Source organism: Somniosus microcephalus, chromosome 28 (assembly GCF_052327205.1).
Source record: "Somniosus microcephalus isolate GS21.2 chromosome 28, FLI_Smic_1.0, whole genome shotgun sequence".
Classification (NCBI taxonomy): Eukaryota; Metazoa; Chordata; class Chondrichthyes; order Squaliformes; family Somniosidae; genus Somniosus; species Somniosus microcephalus.
Window position 1 is genome coordinate 2,628,983 of NC_141014.1, and position 21,666 is coordinate 2,650,648.

The window sequence follows — 21,666 nt, forward strand, 5'->3', positions numbered from 1 at the left end:
GACCGTGATAATGGTGTTGTGCCACAGCTCCCTGTGACCGTGATAATGGTGTCGTGCCACAGCTCCCTGTGACCGTGATAATGGTGTAGTGTCACAGCTCCCTGTGACCGTGATAATGGTGCAGTGCCACAGCTCCCTGTGACCGTGATAGTGGTGCAGTGCCACAGCTCCGTGACCGTGATAGTGGTGTAGTGCCACAGCTCCCTGTGACCGTGATAGTGGTGTAGTGCCACAGCTCCCTGTGACCGTGATAGTGGTGTAGTGCCACAGCTCCCTGTGATAGTGGTGTAGTGCCACAGCTCCCTGTGACCGTGATAGTGGTGTAGTGCCACAGCTCCCTGTGACCGTGATAGTGGTGAAGTGCCACAGCTCCCCGTGACTGTGATAGTGGTGTAGTGCCACAGCTCCCTGTGACTGTGATAGTGGTGTCGTGCCACAGCTCCCTGTGACTGTGATAGTGGTGTAGTGCCACAGCTCCCTGTGACCGTGATAGTGGTGTAGTGCCACAGCTCCCTGTGACCGTGATAGTGGTGTAGTGCCACAGCTCCCTGTGACCGTGATAGTGGTGTAGTGCCACAGCTCCCTGTGACCGTGATAATGGTGCAGTGCCACAGCTCCGTGACCGTGATAATGGTGCAGTGCCACAGCTCCCTGTGACCGTGATAATGGTGCAGTGCCACAGCTCCCTGTGACCGTGATAATGGTGTTGTGCCACAGCTCCCTGTGACCGTGATAATGGTGTCGTGCCACAGCTCCCTGTGACCGTGATAATGGTGCAGTGCCACAGCTCCCTGTGACCGTGATAGTGGTGCAGTGCCACAGCTCCGTGACCGTGATAGTGGTGTAGTGCCACAGCTCCCTGTGACCGTGATAGTGGTGTAGTGCCACAGCTCCCTGTGACCGTGATAGTGGTGTAGTGCCACAGCTCCCTGTGATAGTGGTGTAGTGCCACAGCTCCCTGTGACCGTGATAGTGGTGTAGTGCCACAGCTCCCTGTGACCGTGATAGTGGTGAAGTGCCACAGCTCCCCGTGACTGTGATAGTGGTGTAGTGCCACAGCTCCCTGTGACTGTGATAGTGGTGTCGTGCCACAGCTCCCTGTGACCGTGATAGTGGTGCAGTGCCGCAGCTCCCTGTGACCGTGATAGTGGTGTAGTGCCACAGCTCCCCGTGACTGTGATAGTGGTGTAGTGCCACAGCTCCCTGTGACTGTGATAGTGGTGTCGTGCCACAGCTCCCTGTGACCGTGATAGTGGTGTCGTGCCACAGCTCCCTGTGACCGTGATAGTGGTGTAGTGCCACAGCTCCCTGTGACTGTGATAGTGGTGTAGTGCCACAGCTCCCCGTGACTGTGATAGTGGTGTAGTGCCACAGCTCCCTGTGACTGATAGTGGTGTCGTGCCACAGCTCCCTGTGACCGTGATAGTGGTGTCGTGCCACAGCTCCCTGTGACCGTGATAATGGTGCAGTGCCACAGCTCCCTGTGACTGTGATAGTGGTGCCGTGCCACAGCTCCCTGTGACCGTGATAGTGGTGCAGTGCCACAGCTCCCTGTGACTGTGATAGTGGTGCAGTGCCACAGCTCCCCGTGACTGTGATAATGGTGTAGTGCCACAGCTCCCTGTGACCGTGATAGTGGTGTCGTGCCACAGCTCCCTGTGACCGTGATAGTGGTGTAGTGCCACAGCTCCCTGTGACCGTGATAGTGGTGTAGTGCCACAGCTCCCTGTGACTGTGATAGTGGTGCAGTGCCACAGCTCCCTGTGACCGTGATAGTGGTGCAGTGCCACAGCTCCCTGTGACTGTGATAGTGGTGTAGTGCCACAGCTCCCTGTGACTGTGATAGTGGTGCAGTGCCACAGCTCCCTGTGACTGTGATAGTGGTGTAGTGCCACAGCTCCCCGTGACTGTGATAGTGGTGCAGTGCCACAGCTCCCTGTGACCGTGATAGTGGTGCAGTGCCACAGCTCCCCGTGACTGTGATAGTGGTGTAGTGCCACAGCTCCGTGTGACCGTGATAGTGGTGTAGTGCCACAGCTCCCCGTGACCGTGATAATGGTGTCGTGTCACAGCTCCCTGTGAGTGTGATAATGGTGTCGTGCCACAGCTCCCTGTGACCGTGATAGTGGTGTAGTGCCACAGCTCCCTGTGACTGTGATAGTGGTGTAATGCCACAGCTCCCCGTGACCGTGATAATGGTGCAGTGTCACAGCTCCCTGTGAGTGTGATAATGGTGCAGTGCCACAGCTCCCCGTGACCGTGATAATGGTGTAGTGTCACAGCTCCCTGTGACTGTGATAGTGGTGTAGTGCCACAGCTCCCTGTGACCGTGATAGTGGTGCAGTGCCACAGCTCCCCGTGACCGTGATAATGGTGTAGTGTCACAGCTCCCTGTGACCGTGATAGTGGTGTCGTGCCACAGCTCCCTGTGACTGTGATAGTGGTGTAGTGCCACAGCTCCCTGTGACCGTGATAATGGTGTAGTGCCACAGCTCCCTGTGACCGTGATAATGGTGCAGTGCCACAGCTCCCTGTGACTGTGATAGTGGTGCAGTGCCACAGCTCCCTGTGACCGTGATAGTGGTGCAGTGCCACAGCTCCCTGTGACTGTGATAATGGTGTAGTGCCACAGCTCCCTGTGACCGTGAAAGTGGTGTAGTGCCACAGCTCCCTGTGACCGTGATAGTGGTGTAGTGCCACAGCTCCCTGTGACCGTGATAATGGTGTCGTGCCACAGCTCCCTGTGACCGTGATAGTGGTGCAGTGCCACAGCTCCCTGTGACTGTGATAATGGTGTAGTGCCACAGCTCCCTGTGACCGTGATAATGGTGCAGTGCCACAGCTCCCTGTGACTGTGACAATGGTGTCGTGCCACAGCTCCCTGTGACCGTGATAGTAGTGTTGTGCCACAGCTCCCTGTGACCTTGATCGTGGTGCAGTGCCACAGCTCCCTGTGATTGTGATAGTGGTGTAGTGCCACAGCTCCGTGACTGTGATAGTGGTGCAGTGCCACAGCTCCCTGTGACCGTGGTAATGGTGCAGTGCCACAGCTCCCTGTGACCGTGATAGTGGTGTAGTGCCACAGCTCCCTGTGACTGTGATAGTGGTGTAGTGCCACAGCTCCCTGTGACCGTGATAGTGGTGCAGTGCCACAGCTCCCTGTGACTGTGATAGTGGTGTAGTGCCACAGCTCCCCGTGACCGTGATAATGGTGTAGTGCCACAGCTCCCCGTGACCGTGATAGTGGTGTAGTGCCACAGCTCCCTGTGACCGTGATAGTGGTGTAGTGCCACAGCTCCCTGTGACCGTGATAATGGTGTCGTGCCACAGCTCCCTGTGACCGTGATAGTGGTGCAGTGCCACAGCTCCCTGTGACTGTGATAATGGTGTAGTGCCACAGCTCCCTGTGACCGTGATAATGGTGCAGTGCCACAGCTCCCTGTGACTGTGACAATGGTGTAGTGCCACAGCTCCCTGTGACTGTGATAGTGGTGTAATGCCACAGCTCCCCGTGACCGTGATAATGGTGCAGTGTCACAGCTCCCTGTGAGTGTGATAATGGTGCAGTGCCACAGCTCCCCGTGACCGTGATAATGGTGTAGTGTCACAGCTCCCTGTGACTGTGATAGTGGTGTAGTGCCACAGCTCCCTGTGACCGTGATAGTGGTGCAGTGCCACAGCTCCCCGTGACCGTGATAATGGTGTAGTGTCACAGCTCCCTGTGACCGTGATAGTGGTGTCGTGCCACAGCTCCCTGTGACTGTGATAGTGGTGTAGTGCCACAGCTCCCTGTGACCGTGATAATGGTGTAGTGCCACAGCTCCCTGTGACCGTGATAATGGTGCAGTGCCACAGCTCCCTGTGACTGTGATAGTGGTGCAGTGCCACAGCTCCCTGTGACCGTGATAGTGGTGCAGTGCCACAGCTCCCTGTGACTGTGATAATGGTGTAGTGCCACAGCTCCCTGTGACCGTGAAAGTGGTGTAGTGCCACAGCTCCCTGTGACCGTGATAGTGGTGTAGTGCCACAGCTCCCTGTGACCGTGATAATGGTGTCGTGCCACAGCTCCCTGTGACCGTGATAGTGGTGCAGTGCCACAGCTCCCTGTGACTGTGATAATGGTGTAGTGCCACAGCTCCCTGTGACCGTGATAATGGTGCAGTGCCACAGCTCCCTGTGACTGTGACAATGGTGTAGTGCCACAGCTCCCTGTGACCGTGATAATGGTGTCGTGCCACAGCTCCCTGTGACCGTGATAGTAGTGTTGTGCCACAGCTCCCTGTGACCTTGATCGTGGTGCAGTGCCACAGCTCCCTGTGATTGTGATAGTGGTGTAGTGCCACAGCTCCCTGTGACTGTGATAGTGGTGCAGTGCCACAGCTCCCTGTGACTGTGATAGTGGTGTACTGCCACAGCTCCCCGTGACTGTGATAGTGGTGCAGTGCCACAGCTCCCTGTGACCGTGATAGTGGTGCAGTGCCACAGCTCCCCGTGACTGTGATAGTGGTGTAGTGCCACAGCTCCGTGTGACCGTGATAGTGGTGTAGTGCCACAGCTCCCCGTGACCGTGATAATGGTGTCGTGTCACAGCTCCCTGTGAGTGTGATAATGGTGTCGTGCCACAGCTCCCTGTGACCGTGATAGTGGTGTAGTGCCACAGCTCCCTGTGACTGTGATAGTGGTGTAATGCCACAGCTCCCCGTGACCGTGATAATGGTGCAGTGTCACAGCTCCCTGTGAGTGTGATAATGGTGCAGTGCCACAGCTCCCCGTGACCGTGATAATGGTGTAGTGTCACAGCTCCCTGTGACTGTGATAGTGGTGTAGTGCCACAGCTCCCTGTGACCGTGATAGTGGTGCAGTGCCACAGCTCCCCGTGACCGTGATAATGGTGTAGTGTCACAGCTCCCTGTGACCGTGATAGTGGTGTCGTGCCACAGCTCCCTGTGACTGTGATAGTGGTGTAGTGCCACAGCTCCCTGTGACCGTGATAATGGTGTAGTGCCACAGCTCCCTGTGACCGTGATAATGGTGCAGTGCCACAGCTCCCTGTGACTGTGATAGTGGTGCAGTGCCACAGCTCCCTGTGACCGTGATAGTGGTGCAGTGCCACAGCTCCCTGTGACTGTGATAATGGTGTAGTGCCACAGCTCCCTGTGACCGTGAAAGTGGTGTAGTGCCACAGCTCCCTGTGACCGTGATAGTGGTGTAGTGCCACAGCTCCCTGTGACCGTGATAATGGTGTCGTGCCACAGCTCCCTGTGACCGTGATAGTGGTGCAGTGCCACAGCTCCCTGTGACTGTGATAATGGTGTAGTGCCACAGCTCCCTGTGACCGTGATAATGGTGCAGTGCCACAGCTCCCTGTGACTGTGACAATGGTGTAGTGCCACAGCTCCCTGTGACCGTGATAATGGTGTCGTGCCACAGCTCCCTGTGACCGTGATAGTAGTGTTGTGCCACAGCTCCCTGTGACCTTGATCGTGGTGCAGTGCCACAGCTCCCTGTGATTGTGATAGTGGTGTAGTGCCACAGCTCCGTGACTGTGATAGTGGTGCAGTGCCACAGCTCCCTGTGACCGTGATAATGGTGTAGTGCCACAGCTCCCTGTGACTGTGATAGTGGTGTAGTGCCACAGCTCCCTGTGACCGTGATAATGGTGCAGTGCCACAGCTCCCCGTGACCGTGATAATGGTGTAGTGCCACAGCTCCCTGTGACTGTGATAGTGGTGTAGTGCCACAGCTCCCTGTGACCGTGATAGTGGTGTAGTGCCACAGCTCCCTGTGACTGTGATAGTGGTGTAGTGCCACAGCTCCCTGTGACCGTGATAGTGGTGCAGTGCCACAGCTCCCTGTGACTGTGATAGTGGTGTAGTGCCACAGCTCCCCGTGACCGTGATAATGGTGTAGTGCCACAGCTCCCCGTGACCGTGATAGTGGTGTAGTGCCACAGCTCCCTGTGACTGATAGTGGTGTAGTGCCACAGCTCCCTGTGACTGTGATAATGGTGTAGTGCCACAGCTCCCTGTGACCGTGAAAGTGGTGTCGTGCCACAGCTATCTGTGACCGTGATAGTGGTGTAGTGCCACAGCTCCCTGTGACCGTGATAGTGGTGTAGTGCCACAGCTCCCTGTGACCGTGATAGTGGTGTCGTGCCACAGCTCCCTGTGACAGTGATAGTGGTGTAGTGCCACAGCTCCCTGTGACCGTGATAGTGGCGTAGTGCCACAGCTCCCTGTGACCGTGATAATGGTGTTGTGCCACAGCTCCCTGTGACCGTGAAAGTGGTGTAGTGCCACAGCTGCCTGTGACTGTGATAGTGGTGCAGTGCCACAGCTCCCTGTGACCGTGATAGTGGTGTAGTGCCACAGCTCCCTGTGACTGTGATAATGGTGTCGTGCCACAGCTCCCTGTGACCGTGATAGTGGTGTAGTGCCACAGCTCCCTGTGACCGTGATAATGGTGTAGTGCCACAGCTCCCTGTGACTGTGATAGTGGTGCAGTGCCACAGCTCCCTGTGACCGTGATAGTGGTGTAGTGCCACAGCTCCCTGTGACCGTGATAGTGGTGTAGTGCCACAGCTCCCTGTGACCGTGATAGTGGTGTAGTGCCACAGCTCCCTGTGACCGTGATAGTGGTGCAGTGCCACAGCTCCCTGTGACCGTGATAGTGGTGCAGTGCCACAGCTCCCTGTGACCGTGATAGTGGTGCAGTGCCACAGCTCCCTGTGACCGTGATAGTGGTGTAGTGCCACAGCTCCCTGTGACTGATAGTGGTGTAGTGCCACAGCTCCCTGTGACCGTGATAGTGGTGTAGTGCCACAGCTCCCTGTGACCGTGATAATGGTGTCGTGCCACAGCTCCCTGTGACTGTGATAGTGGTGCAGTGCCACAGCTCCCTGTGACTGTGATAGTGGTGCAGTGCCACAGCTCCCTGTGACTGTGATAGTGGTGTCGTGCCACAGCACCCTGTGACTGTGATAGTGGTGTAGTGCCACAGCTCCCTGTGACCGTGATAGTGGTGCAGTGCCACAGCTCCCTGTGACTGTGATAATGGTGTAGTGCCACAGCTCCCTGTGACCGTGATAGTGGTGTAGTGCCACAGCTCCCTGTGACCGTGATAGTGGTGCAGTGCCACAGCTCCCTGTGACCGTGATAGTGGTGCAGTGCCACAGCTCCCTGTGACCGTGATAGTGGTGTCGTGCCACAGCTCCCTGTGTAAGATACTGATCAAGATTATGGAACGGACAAGGCTTCATGCCACTGGCAATGAGTGACCGATCGACATGAGGGAGCCGTTTTAAAGGGGTTCTGAGGAATTGAGCTTCAAATTTGTTCTTTATTCTCAGGATGTGGCTACAGTTATTGTCCATCCCTAGTTCCCCTGAGGAAGTGTTGGTGGGCCTTCTCCTTGAACCGCTGCTGTCCGTGCTTCCGCAGTGCGGTGAGGCAGGGAGTTCCAGGATTCTGAACGGCGATGTATGTCCATGTCGGAATGGTGTGTGACCTGGAGGTGGTGATGTTCCCATGATATTGCTGCCTTTGACTCTCTTGGTAATGGAGGTCACGGGGAGGGAGGTGCCGTCACAGCTGTTGCAGTGCAGCGGGGGGGGTGGGCTATTGTGTCCAGTGGCAGGGACTCCATTACATGTTCCTCCTCCATATATCCTCAGTGTTGAATTCAAGACCTGCATCAACTCCAACTCTCTCTCTCAGGAACTCAAAACTGGAACTTGTTGCCTCCCCTCGTCTACCATTTCTCCTACACCCTTCAAAATTTTACCACCCAAGCTTGGCTGTACATAACCACTAATCTCCTGCTCTCAACAATCAATCTGGGTGGTGCCCTCACTGTAGGCCTTGGCCCTTATTCCTAGATTGGTTCATTTAAGAGGCCGGTCTGACTGTTGCAGCATTCAAAGTGCAGGAAGCTCCCCGGGTTTCTGGGCCAACATTCCTCCTCCAACCAACACTACCAAAAGCAGATTAACAGGCCACTCATTTTAGAGTTGTATGTGGGATCTTGCTGTGCACACAAATGGCTGCTACAATTGTCTCCATGACAACAAACACACTGCACTTCAAAATCATGTGTACATTTCTAAGATGTGATCAGGCGTTATGTAAATGCACGTCTTCAATTTTTCTTCAAATGTCCAGATGCTGTCTCCATCCTGAATTAATGCACCTTTATTTACCTTTTTAGAATATTCAAGAAAAAACCGAACAGTAAACGCTCAGGGCCCACTCCACACAGTACTCCTGTGCCCAGCATGAAGCGCTCAATATCCAACAGCTCAGTGAATAGTCAATGCAGCCAAGCCAGCCACATCAGCAGTGCCTCTGTGCTGGGGCAACGGATAAGGAGCGATCACTACTGGCAGGAGCCCGAGTCCGAGCCCGTCGGTACGTGTCCCACGAGGGATATTGGTCCTTCAGAAATCGTTATTCCAGGCACTAGTAAATGAGGGCAGGGGTGTAATAATGTACTTCTGTCTGTATTGTATAATCACTCTTACACCACGGGAAACCTTACCGCAGCTTTAACACCAGGATCAATGCTCAGCTATCATTCTTACTATGAATTTGACTCATAGACTGATGCAGTTCAGAAAGAGGCCATTCGGTCCATTGTGCATGTGCCAGCTCTTTGAAAGAGCTCTCCAATTAGTCCCACTCCCCTGCTCTTTCCCCAGAGCCTTTCAAAATTCTCCCCATCAAGTTTCAGTGTCAGCTGTGGCTCAGTGGGCAGCGCACTCGCCTCTGAGTCAGAAGGTTGTGGGTTCAAGTCCCACTCCAGACACAAATCTAGGCCGACACTCCAGTGCAGTGCTGAGGGAGTGCTGCACTGTCGGAGGTGCTGTCGTTGGATGAGACGTTAAACCGAGGCCCCGTCTGCTCTCAGGTGGATGTTAAAGGATCCCACGGCACTATTTCGAAGTAGAGCAGGGGGAGTTCTCCCCGGTGTCCTGGCCAATATTTATCATAGACATAGAAACATAGAAGGCAGGAGTAGGCCATTCGGCCCCTCGAGCCTGCCCCGCCATTCAATGAGATCATGGCTGATCATCCAAATTCAGTACCCTGTCCCTGCCTTCTCCCCATATCCCTTGATCCCTTTAGCCTCAAGAAATATATCCAACTCTTTCTTGAATATATTTAATGAACTGGCCTCCACCGCCCTCTGTGGCAGAGAATTCCACAGGTTCACCACTCTCTGGGTGAAGAAATTCCTCATTTCAGTCCTAAATGGCTTACCCCTTATCCTTAGACTATCCCTCAATCAACATCACTAAAACTGAATATCTGGTCATTATCACATTGCTGTTTGTGGGAGCTTGCTGTGCGCAAATTGGCTGCTGCGTTTCCTACATTACAACAGTGACAACATTTATTAAAAAAAAAAAAAAAGTACTGGCTGTAAAGTGCCTTGGGATGTCCGGTAGTCATGAAAGGTGCTGTAGAAATGCAAGTCTTTCTTTTATATATGACTCTAACTCTATGACTCTATATCCAATTCCCTTTTGAAGTTATGATCGAAACTGCTTCCACCACCCTTTCAGGCAGTGTGTTCTAGATCGTAACAACTTGCTGCGTAAAAAAAATTCTCCTCAATTCACCACTGGTTCATTTGCCAATGACCTTCAATCCGTGTCCTCTGGTTACCGACCCTCCTGCCACTGGAAACACTTTCTCCTTATTTACTGCATCAAAACCGTTCATGAGTTTGAACACCTCCGTTAAATCTCCCCTTAACCTTCTCTGTTCCAAGGAGAATTACCCCAGCTTCTCTAGTCTCTCCGTGTAACTGAAGTCCATCGTCCTTGGTACCATTTAGGTAAATCTCCCATTAACCTTCTCTACTCGAAGACTCATTTGGGCTTTGCCCTTGTTTTGGCTTCTAAATCTAACTTTGAAGTTAATGTTCTTCCACGATCACTTATGCTTACCACTTAAGACCACACCTGCCCAGCGATTTGTGATTTTTACACAGCACTCCCCAGTGCTGTGTGGGAAAGAGGCGGATGAAAGGCAGTGCTGTGTCCCTGAAGGGTAACGCCTGGGGTGTGAATCTGGAGAAAACAGCCAGTAGTACAATTACAGATTTTGGGGTCAATTTTAACCTAAACTGCTGAGTGGGAAACTGGTGGATTAGGGTTGGACTCCCGAGGACTGGGAGGTGGAGAAATTACAAACTGCTGTAATGACTGGGAGGAGGAGCGATTACAGACTCGGTGCTGTAGTGACTGGGAGGAGGAGAGATTACAGACTCGGTGCTGTAATGACTGGGAGGGGGGAGAGATTACAGACTCGGTGCTGTAATGACTGGGAGGGGGAGAGATTACAGACTCGGTGCTGTAGTGACTGGGAGGGGGATAGATTACAGACTCGGTGCTGTAATGACTGGGAGGGGGAGAGATTACAGACTCGGTGCTGTAATGACTGGGAGGTGGAGAGATTACAGACTCGGTGCTGTAGTGACTGGGAGGGGGGAGAGATTACAGACTCGGTGCTGTAGTGACTGGGAGGTGGAGAGATTACAGACTCGGTGGTGTAGTGACTGGGAGGAGGAGCGATTACAGACTCGGTGCTGTAGTGACTGGGAGGGGGAGAGATTACAGACTCGGTGCTGTAGTGACTGGGAGGTGGAGAGATTACAGACTCGGTGCTGTAATGACTGGGAGGGGGAGAGATTACAGACTCGGTGCTGTAGTGACTGGGAGGTGGAGAGATTACAGACTCGGTGCTGTAGTGACTGGGGGGGGGGGGAGATTACAGACTCGGTGCTGTAGTGACTGGGAGGGGGAGAGATTACAGACTCGGTGCTGTAGTGACTGGGAGGTGGAGAGATTACAGACTCGGTGCTGTAATGACTGGGAGGGGGAGAGATTACAGACTCGGTGCTGTAGTGACTGGGAGGTACAGAGATTACAGACTCGGTGCTGTAGTGACTGGGAGGGGGAGAGATTACAGACTCGGTGCTGTAGTGACTGGGAGGTGGAGAGATTACAGACTCGGTGCTGTAGTGACTGGGAGGTGGAGAGATTACAGACTCGGTGCTGTAGTGACTGGGAGGAGGGGAGAGATTACAGACTCGGTGCTGTAATGACTGGGAGGTGGAGAGATTACAGACTCGGTGCTGTAATGACTGGGGGGGGGGAGAGATTACAGACTCGGTGCTGTAATGACTGGGGGGGGGAGAGATTACAGACTCGGTGCTGTAATGACTGGGAGGTGGAGAGATTACAGACTCGGTGCTGTAGTGACTGGGAGGTGGAGCGATTACAGACTCGGTGCTGTAATGACTGGGAGGTGGAGAGATTACAGACTCGGTGCTGTAGTGACTGGGAGGTGGAGAGATTACAGACTCGGTGCTGTAATGACTGGGAGGTGGAGAGATTACAGACTCGGTGCTGTAATGACTGGGAGGTGGAGAGATTACAGACTCGGTGCTGTAATGACTGGGAGGTGGAGAGATTACAGACTCGGTGCTGTAGTGACTGGGAGGTGGAGAGATTACAGACTCGGTGCTGTAATGACTGGGAGGTGGAGAGATTACAGACTCGGTGCTGTAATGACTGGGAGGAGGAGAGATTACAGACTCGGTGCTGCAGTGACTGGGAGGTGGAGAGATTACAGACTCGGTGCTGTAGTGACTGGGAGGGGGGAGAGATTACAGACTCGGTGCTGTAATGACTGGGAGGGGGAGAGATTACAGACTCGGTGCTGTAGTGACTGGGAGGTGGAGAGATTACAGACTCGGTGCTGTAATGACTGGGAGGTGGAGAGATTACAGACTCGGTGCTGTAGTGACTGGGAGGAGGAGAGATTACAGACTCGGTGCTGTAGTGACTGGGAGGTGGAGAGATTACAGACTCGGTGCTGTAATGACTGGGAGGTGGAGAGATTACAGACTCGGTGCTGTAGTGACTGGGAGGTGGAGAGATTACAGACTCGGTGCTGTAATGACTGGAGGGGGGAGAGATTACAGACTCGGTGCTGTAATGACTGGGAGGTGGAGAGATTACAGACTTGGTGCTGTAGTGACTGGGAGGTGGAGAGATTACAGACTCGGTGCTGTAATGACTGGGAGGTGGAGAGATTACAGACTCGGTGCTGTAATGACTGGGAGGTGGAGAGATTACAGACTCGGTGCTGTAGTGACTGGGAGGGGGGAGAGATTACAGACTCGGTGCTGTAATGACTGGGAGGTGGAGAGATTACAGACTCGGTGCTGTAATGACTGGGAGGTGGAGAGATTACAGACTCGGTGCTGTAATGACTGGGAGGGGGGAGAGATTACAGACTCGGTGCTGTAGTGACTGGGAGGGGGAGAGATTACAGACTCGGTGCTGTAGTGACTGGGGAGGGGGGAGAGATTACAGACTCGGTGCTGTAGTGACTGGGAGGTGGAGAGATTACAGACTCGGTGCTGTAGTGACTGGGAGGGGGGAGATTACAGACTCGGTGCTGTAGTGACTGGGAGGGGGGAGAGATTACAGACTCGGTGCTGTAATGACTGGGAGGTGGAGCGATTACAGACTCGGTGCTGTAGTGACTGGGAGGGGGAGAGATTACAGACTCGGTGCTGTAATGACTGGGAGGTGGAGAGATTACAGACTCGGTGCTGTAGTGACTGGGAGGGGGGAGAGATTACAGACTCGGTGCTGTAGTGACTGGGAGGTGGAGCGATTACAGACTCGGTGCTGTAATGACTGGGAGGTGGGAGAGATTACAGACTCGGTGCTGTAGTGACTGGGAGGTGGAGCGATTACAGACTCGGTGCTGTAATGACTGGGGGGGGGGAGATTACAGACTCGGTGCTGTAGTGACTGGGAGGGGGAGAGATTACAGACTCGGTGCTGTAATGACTGGGAGGTGGAGAGATTACAGACTCGGTGCTGTAGTGACTGGGAGGTGGAGAGATTACAGACTCGGTGCTGTAGTGACTGGGGGGGGGAGAGATTACAGACTCGGTGCTGTAGTGACTGGGAGGGGGGAGAGATTACAGACTCGGTGCTGTAATGACTGGGAGGTGGAGAGATTACAGACTCGGTGCTGTAGTGACTGGGAGGGGGAGAGATTACAGACTCGGTGCTGTAATGACTGGGAGGTGGAGAGATTACAGACTCGGTGCTGTAATGACTGGGAGGAGGAGAGATTACAGACTCGGTGCTGTAATGACTGGGGGGGGGAGAGATTACAGACTCGGTGCTGTAGTGACTGGGGGGGGGAGAGATTACAGACTCGGTGCTGTAGTGACTGGGAGGGGGAGAGATTACAGACTCGGTGCTGTAATGACTGGGGGCGGAGAGATTACAGACTCGGTGCTGTAGTGACTGGGAGGTGGAGAGATTACAGACTCAGTGCTGTAGTGACTGGGAGGTGGAGAGATTACAGACTCGGTGCTGTAGTGACTGGGAGGGGGGAGAGATTACAGACTCGGTGCTGTAATGACTGGGGAGGGGGAGAGATTACAGACTCGGTGCTGTAATGACTGGGAGGTGGAGAGATTACAGACTCGGTGCTGTAGTGACTGGGAGGTGGAGAGATTACAGACTCGGTGCTGTAGTGACTGGGAGGGGGGAGAGATTACAGACTCGGTGCTGTAGTGACTGGGAGGTGGAGAGATTACAGACTCGGTGCTGTAGTGACTGGGAGGTGGAGAGATTACAGACTCGGTGCTGTAATGACTGGGAGGGGGGAGAGATTACAGACTCGGTGCTGTAGTGACTGGGAGGGGGGAGAGATTACAGACTCGGTGCTGTAGTGACTGGGAGGGGGGAGAGATTACAGACTCGGTGCTGCAGTGACTGGGGGGGGGGGGAGAGATTACAGACTCGGTGCTGTAGTGACTGGGAGGTGGAGAGATTACAGACTCGGTGCTGTAGTGACTGGGAGGTGGAGAGATTACAGACTCGGTGCTGTAGTGACTGGGAGGTGGAGAGATTACAGACTCGGTGCTGTAATGACTGGGGGGGGGGAGATTACAGACTCGGTGCTGTAATGACTGGGAGGGGGGAGAGATTACAGACTCGGTGCTGTAGTGACTGGGGAGGTGGAGAGATTACAGACTCGGTGCTGTAATGACTGGGAGGGGGAGAGATTACAGACTCGGTGCTGTAGTGACTGGGAGGGTGGAGAGATTACAGACTCGGTGCTGTAATGACTGGGAGGTGGGAGAGATTACAGACTCGGTGCTGTAGTGACTGGGAGGTGGAGAGATTACAGACTCGGTGCTGTAATGACTGGGAGGTGGAGAGATTACAGACTCGGTGCTGTAGTGACTGGGAGGTGGAGAGATTACAGACTCGGTGCTGTAATGACTGGGGGGGGGGAGATTACAGACTCGGTGCTGTAATGACTGGGAGGGGGGAGAGATTACAGACTCGGTGCTGTAGTGACTGGGGAGGTGGAGAGATTACAGACTCGGTGCTGTAATGACTGGGAGGGGGAGAGATTACAGACTCGGTGCTGTAGTGACTGGGAGGGTGGAGAGATTACAGACTCGGTGCTGTAATGACTGGGAGGTGGAGAGATTACAGACTCGGTGCTGTAGTGACTGGGAGGTGGAGAGATTACAGACTCGGTGCTGTAATGACTGGGGGGGGGGAGAGATTACAGACTCGGTGCTGTAGTGACTGGGAGGTGGAGAGATTACAGACTCGGTGCTGTAGTGACTGGGAGGAGGAGAGATTACAGACTCGGTGCTGTAGTGACTGGGAGGTGGAGAGATTACAGACTCGGTGCTGTAATGACTGGGAGGTGGAGAGATTACAGACTCGGTGCTGTAGTGACTGGGAGGGGGAGAGATTACAGACTCGGTGCTGTAATGACTGGGAGGAGGAGCGATTACAGACTCGGTGCTGTAGTGACTGGGAGGTGGAGAGATTACAGACTCGGTGCTGTAATGACTGGGAGGTGGAGCGATTACAGACTCGGTGCTGTAGTGACTGGGAGGTGGAGCGATTACAGACTCGGTGGTGTAGTGACTGGGAGGAGGAGCGATTACAGACTCGGTGCTGTAGTGACTGGGAGGGGGAGAGATTACAGACTCGGTGCTGTAGTGACTGGGGGGGGGAGAGATTACGGACTCGGTGCTGTAATGACTGGGAGGGGGAGAGATTACAGACTCGGTGCTGTAGTGACTGGGAGGTGGAGAGATTACAGACTCGGTGCTGTAATGACTGGGAGGTGGAGAGATTACAGACTCGGTGCTGTAATGACTGGGAGGGGGGGAGATTACAGACTCGGTGCTGTAGTGACTGGGAGGTGGAGAGATTACAGACTCGGTGCTGTAATGACTGGGAGGGGGGAGAGATTACAGACTCTGCTGTAGTGACTGGGAGGTGGAGAGATTACAGACTCGGTGCTGTAGTGACTGGGAGGTGGAGAGATTACAGACTCGGTGCTGTAGTGACTGGGGGGGGGGAGATTACAGACTCGGTGCTGTCGTGACTGGGAGGTGGAGAGTTTACAGACTCGGTGCTGTAATGACTGGGAGGTGGAGAGTTTACAGACTCGGTGCTGTAATGACTGGGAGGGGGGGAGAGTTTACAGACTCGGTGCTGTAATGACTGGGGGGGGGAGATTACAGACTCTGCTGTAGTGACTGGGGGGGTGGAGAGATTACAGACTCGGTGTTGTAGTGACTGGGAGGTGGAGAGTTTACAGACTCGGTGCTGTAGTGACTGGGAGGTGGAGAGATTACAGACTCGGTGCTGTAATGACTGGGGGGTGGGGAGATTACAGACTCGGTGCTGTAGTGACTGGGAGGGGGAGAGATTACAGACTCGGTGCTGTAGTGACTGGGAGGGGGAGAGATTACAGACTCGGTGCTGTAGTGACTGGGAGGGGGAGAGGTTACAGACTCGGTGCTGTAGTGACTGGGAGGTGGAGAGATTACAGACTCGGTGCTGTAGTGACTGGGAGGTGGAGAGATTACGGACTCTGTGCTGTAATGATTTCCCTCTTACTGTTTAATCGAAGGATTTTCGATCTGTAATATGTTATGTGTCTAACAGCTGGTGACTCACTCGGCATCGAGGACAATTATGGGAGGCTGTCTGGGACGTTAAGGAGAGCAAATGGCTACAAGAGCAGTATTCTCTCAGCAGCTCCAACTTCCTCTGATATCTACACATCTTCCACATCTGGATACTCCTCCGAAGATGAGCATCTGGGTAAGTGGGGTGTTCAACATCTTCTCTTGCCCTCCCCAAACCACCCTCTGGCGGGGGTGTGTGTGCGCGGGGGTGCTGTGAATTGACTGTGTGGGGGGGTGGGGGGGGAGGTGCAGGGGCTGCTGTGAATCGACTCAGTGGGGTGGGGGTGGGGGGTTACGGGGGGTGCTATGAATCGACTCGGTGGGGCGGGGGGGGGAGGTGCGGGGGGTGCTGTGAATCGACTCAGTGGGGTGGGGGCGGGAGGGGTTGCGGGGGGTGCTATGAATCGACTCGGTGGGGTGGGGTGGTGGCGGGGTTTGGATGGACTCGGTGCTGATACGGACGGGGTGGGTGCGTGGTGTGAATAAGCATGTCCTTGATGCTGGCTTCTTGATAGTAAAGAGCAGCTGTGTTATTTCAGACAGCTAATTTCTAAACACTGCATTGCTGGCTGTGAGCTCACAGAAAGATAATCCCACTGCTTCCTGTAATTTAAATAATCTTTGCACCCAACTCATGGTGGAGGAAACATTTAGACAGTGCAGCCTTGATGATGGAGGGATCCTTTAGACAGTGCGACCCATGTGTAAATGCTTAATACCAGTTTTTGTTATAAATAGCTCTCAGCACTCATGTTATCACATGGTTCTGAATTGGCTGCAGTGCTTGCTTAGCAGGCTATCTGTAATATGGGTAGGAGCTGTTAATTGAATGTTGTTGTACAGTGTGACATTGGGTTTTATGCTAGATATTCTCCTTGGGTCCAGTGTCACTGCACATTCCTCTAAGTGAACCACACGTCACTGAGGGCCAGAATATGCCGATTACCTTGATAAACGTGGCAAACGCAGAGGTCAGAGAACTCTTTTGTCAGTGCATTCCACTTTAAGAATATGCACCCACATGGTAATCTCATCTTTGGGAGGGAGATGGACTGTCAGACTGAGACTTTGTTACAAAGATATTTATTGAGCATGGTACTGTAAATGAGCAGTGCTCAATACAAGTAGGACATTTACAATAATTATAAACATTACATCTCTCCTCAATGTCAAAACAACAAAGATGCTTCTCCCACACTAACCCTTAATACAAAGTTATTTACTTCTTGCATGGCAAAATGCTATCACACAGTCGATGAATAGCGCTGTTTCACATCCGGCTTCAGAATGACTGAGGAGCTGAGCCCAGGAAAAAGTACTTGGTAAAATAATGGGACTAAAAGACAACAAGTCCCCTGGACCTGATGGCCTGCATCCTTGGGTCTTAAAAGAAGTGACTGCTGAGATCGTGGATGCATTGGTTGCAATCCACAAAAATTCCCTGGATTCTGGAGAGGTCCCAGCGGACTGGAAAACCGCAAATGTAACACCCCATTTAAGAAAGGAGGGAGACAGAAAGCAGGAAACTATAGACCAGTTAGCCTAACATCTGTCGTTGGGAAAATGCTGGAGTCCTTCATTAAGGAAGCAGTAGCAGGGCATTTAGAAAATCATAATGCAGTCAAGCAGAGTCAGCATGGTTTTTATGAAAGGGAAATCATGTTTAACAAATTTGCTGGAGTTCTTTGAGGATGTAACGAGCAGGGTGGATAAGGGTGAACCAGTGGATGTGGTGTATTTGGATTTCCAGAAGGCATTCGATAAGGTGCCACATAAAAGGTTGCTGCATAAGATAAGAGCTCACGGAGTTGGGAGTAATATATTAGCATGGCTAGAGAATTGGCTAACTAACAGAAAGCAGAGAGTCAGGATAAATGGGTCATTTTCAGGTTGGCAAACTGTAACTAGTGGGGTGCCACAGGGATCGGTGCTGGGGTCTCAACTATTTACAATCTATATTAATGACTTGGATGAAGGGACCGAGTGTAATGTAGCCAAGTTGTGCAGAGGACTCGAAGAATCTGCAAAGGGATAGAGACAGACTAAGTGAGTGGGCAAACATTTGGCAGATGGAGTATAATGTGGGAAAGTGAGGTTATTCACTTTGGCAGCAAAAATAAAAAAGCAAATTATTATTTAAATGGAGAGAAATTACAAAATGCTACAGTTCAGAGGGACCTGGGGGTCCTTGTGAATGAAACACAAAAAGTTAGCATGCAGGTACAGCAAGTAATCAAAAATGCAAATGGAATGTTGGCCTTTATTGCAAGGGGGGGGTTGGAGTATAAAAGCAGGGAAGTCCTGCTACAACTGTACAGGGTATTGGTGAGACCACACCTTGAGTACTGCGTACAGTTTTTGGACTCCTTATTTAAGGAAGGATATACTTGCATTGGAGGCAGTTCAGAGACGATTCACTCGGTTGATTCCTGAGATGAGGGGGTTAACTTATGAAGAAAGGTTGAGCAGGCTGGGCCTATACTCATTGGAATTTAGAAGAATGAGAGGTGATCTTGTTGAAACATATTGGGATAAAGATACTGAGGGGGCTCGACAAGGTAGATGCAGAGAGGATGTTTCCCCTCGTGGGGAAATCTAGAACTCGGGGCATAGTTTCAGATGAGGAGGAATTTCTTCTGAGGGTTGTAAATCTGTGGAGTTCTCTGCCCCAGAGAGCGGTGGAGGCTGGGTCATTAATACATTTAAGGTGGAGATAGACAGATTTTTGCAAGATAAGGGAGTGAAGGGTTATGGGGAGCGGGTGGGGAAGTGGCTTTGAGCCCAAGATCAGCCATGATCTTACTGAATGGCGGAGCAGGCTTGAGGGGCCAAGTGGCCTACTCCTGCTCCTATTTCTTATGTTCTTCTGTGTTCCAAGAAGAACAGTCTGAACTTTTCCAACCTCTCCTCATAACTGAAGTCCCTCCTCCCTGGTAACCCTCCTGTGTACCCTTTCTAAGGCCATTACATCTTTCCTGAAGTGTGGGGCCCAGAACTGTCCATAATATTCCAGCTGAGGCCTAACCAGTGATTTAGAAGGTTCTAGCCTGATCTCTTTGCTTTTATATTCTATGCCACTATTTATTAACATTAGTAACCCATACACTTTTTTAACCACCTTATCAACTTCCCCATGTTTGACCAACGCCAGCCACAGCCTCCGCTTACAGAGAGCTAGCAGTGACGACATTAATGACCAACAACAAAAAATCCAATAGTAATCTAAAAAAAGACAAAAATGCTTCCTTTTTGTCACTAATCCCTTTGATGAATAGCCCTGTATCCAGGAGCTTCTGCCATTGGCCACCTGTGCTCAGTTCACCCGTCAGTCTGACGCTATCTGGGTACAAGCTCGGGCAGAGAACTGTCAGCAAGGAGCCACTTCACAAGTAAGCAGCTGTATTTCTGGAGTCAGTCTTGTATTGAAAACTTGCACAGGAAATGGGTTAACAGCTCAATAGAAGTTTGCAATGACTGTAACTATACTGTTTGTACTGAGTACTGTTCATATCTAGCTGTATTTGTCTGGTGATTTATAGCCTATGGCTCTGCCTGACTCTGTTCTTGTATCTACTAAGTGGTGATGCTGAACCCAAGGAAATATCTTGCATAAAAACTCAAAAAACATAATATACAGTCTTGTACAGGGAGTTTAAGGAGTTAGGCAATAGATTGTTTTCATGGTCTTCCCTTGGTGAACAGCATGAAGCAGTGGAAGGATTCTCCGGCTGATTAACAGTTTGACAGGCGGTGAAGTGAGCGCTCCTGCCATGGCTGTAACCACCTTTATATCAGCCGATAGGCTGGTTAGTCCTACACGGGGGGAGGGTTTTTTGGGCACCCACAACCCTTCTGATGAAGGGGGGCAACCCACACCCACCAGATGCAACTATCTCTGAGAATTCAGAGCTCCGGTCTCCACTGGCCAGGACTGTCTGGAGCTCCAGTCTAACTTACCTTTTTGGGCCTCTCCTTGCCTTGATCAGCTTCCTCACAGAGTTAGGCTGGTGGAAAACTCTCTCTGCCGCTTCCTGGCCAGGCCACCTAATAAAAATTGCAGTTGGGTCCCGATAATGTCATTGGGACTGGACATGTATAAAAACAAAGGACCCCGGCAGATGTGCATGCTGCCTGCTCAGTTGAGCTGGTTAAAATTGCAATTGGTTGCTTCCTGGCAGCTTCAGGGCAGGTAAGTAACTTGGGCAATTTCAGCTGCCCACCTGCCCAGTTTCAGATGGGTGGGAGGGTTAAAATCACCCCCTTTAAGAGGACACAGACAGATTAACAGAATAGGCAAGCAGATGGCAATGAAGTATTACGCAGAGAAGTGTGAGGTAATTTTATGAGGAAAAACTTGATGGAAGAACACTGAAGAACATGAGAATTAGGAGCAGGAGTCGGCCGTATGGCCCCTCGAGCCTGCTCCGCCATTCAATAGGATCATGGCTGAACTTCTACATCAACTCCACTTTCCCGCCTTATCCCCATATCCCCTAATTCCCCCAGAGCCCAAACATCTGTCGATCTCTGTCTTGAATATACTCAACGACTGAGCCTCCACAGTCCTCTGGGGTAGAGAATTCCAAAGATTCACCACCCTCTGAGTGAAGAAATTTCTCCTCATCTCAGTCCTAAATGGCCGACCCCTTATTTTGAGACTGTGACCCCTAGTTTTAGACTCTCCAGCCAGGGGAAACATCCTCCCTGCATCTACCCTGTCAAGCCCTCTAAGAATTTTATCTGTTTTAATGAGATCACCTCTCATTCTTCTAAACTCCAGAGAATATCGGCCTAGTCTACTCAATCTCTCCTCATAGGACAACCCTCTCATCCTGGCAATCAATCTCGTGAACCTTTGTTGCACCGCCTTTAAGATAAGTACAGGTGCACGATCCCTTATCCGAAACCCTTGGGGCCAGATGTGGTTTGGAATTTTTCGGATTTCAGAACGGATAATAATGCTTATAAATGGACAAGAGGCAGCTGTCGGGTTTACCCTACAACTACACCACTAGTGATGGATGCAAACCTGGCTAGGTAACCAGATTACTATAAAGAAATAGTTAACAGCAATGTTTCCTCAGTTGCACACGGCCACGCAGTAATCACAGAAACCCCACAGTGCAGATAGAGGCCATTTCGGCCCATCGAGCCTGCACCGACACATATCCCACCCGATCCCCGTAACCCCTACACCAACACATATCCCACCCTATCCCCGTAACCCCACGTATTTAATCCCCCTAACACTAAGGGTCAATTTATCATAGCCAGTCAACCTAACCCGCACATCTTTGGACTGTGGGAGGAAACCGGAGCACCCGGAGAAAACCCACGCAAACACGGGGAGAATGTGCAAACTCCACACAGACAGTCACCCGAGGCCGGGTTCGAACCCGGGTCCCTGGCGCTGTGAGGCAACAGTGCTAACCACTATGCCACCGTAATCTGCAAACTCCCGTGCAAGCTGCTCAAGCTTTTACACTGGCAATACCGAGAGACGCTCCATGAAAAAACTTTCGGTTTTCAGAGCTTTTCGATTTTCAGAATTGCGGATAAGGGATAGTTGACCTGTATATCCTTTCTTGGGTAAGGAGAGCAAAACTGTGCACAGTACTC

The 21,666-nt window shown here is 52.1% G+C and overlaps 1 protein-coding gene across 4 annotated transcripts in view; it reads left to right on the forward strand.

The window, feature by feature from the left end:
- Window positions 1-21,666, forward strand: part of LOC147098720 (SUN domain-containing protein 2-like) — a 183,175-nt gene that overhangs the window by 91,491 nt on the left and 70,018 nt on the right. For all 4 annotated transcript variants that reach the window (XM_085969410.1, XM_085969409.1, XM_085969408.1 and 1 more), the window contains 2 exons: window positions 8,206-8,405; window positions 16,025-16,183. In XM_085969410.1, the coding sequence (XP_085825536.1) occupies window positions 8,206-8,405; window positions 16,025-16,183 (359 nt within the window). The remainder of the gene's footprint in view (window positions 1-8,205; window positions 8,406-16,024; window positions 16,184-21,666) is intronic.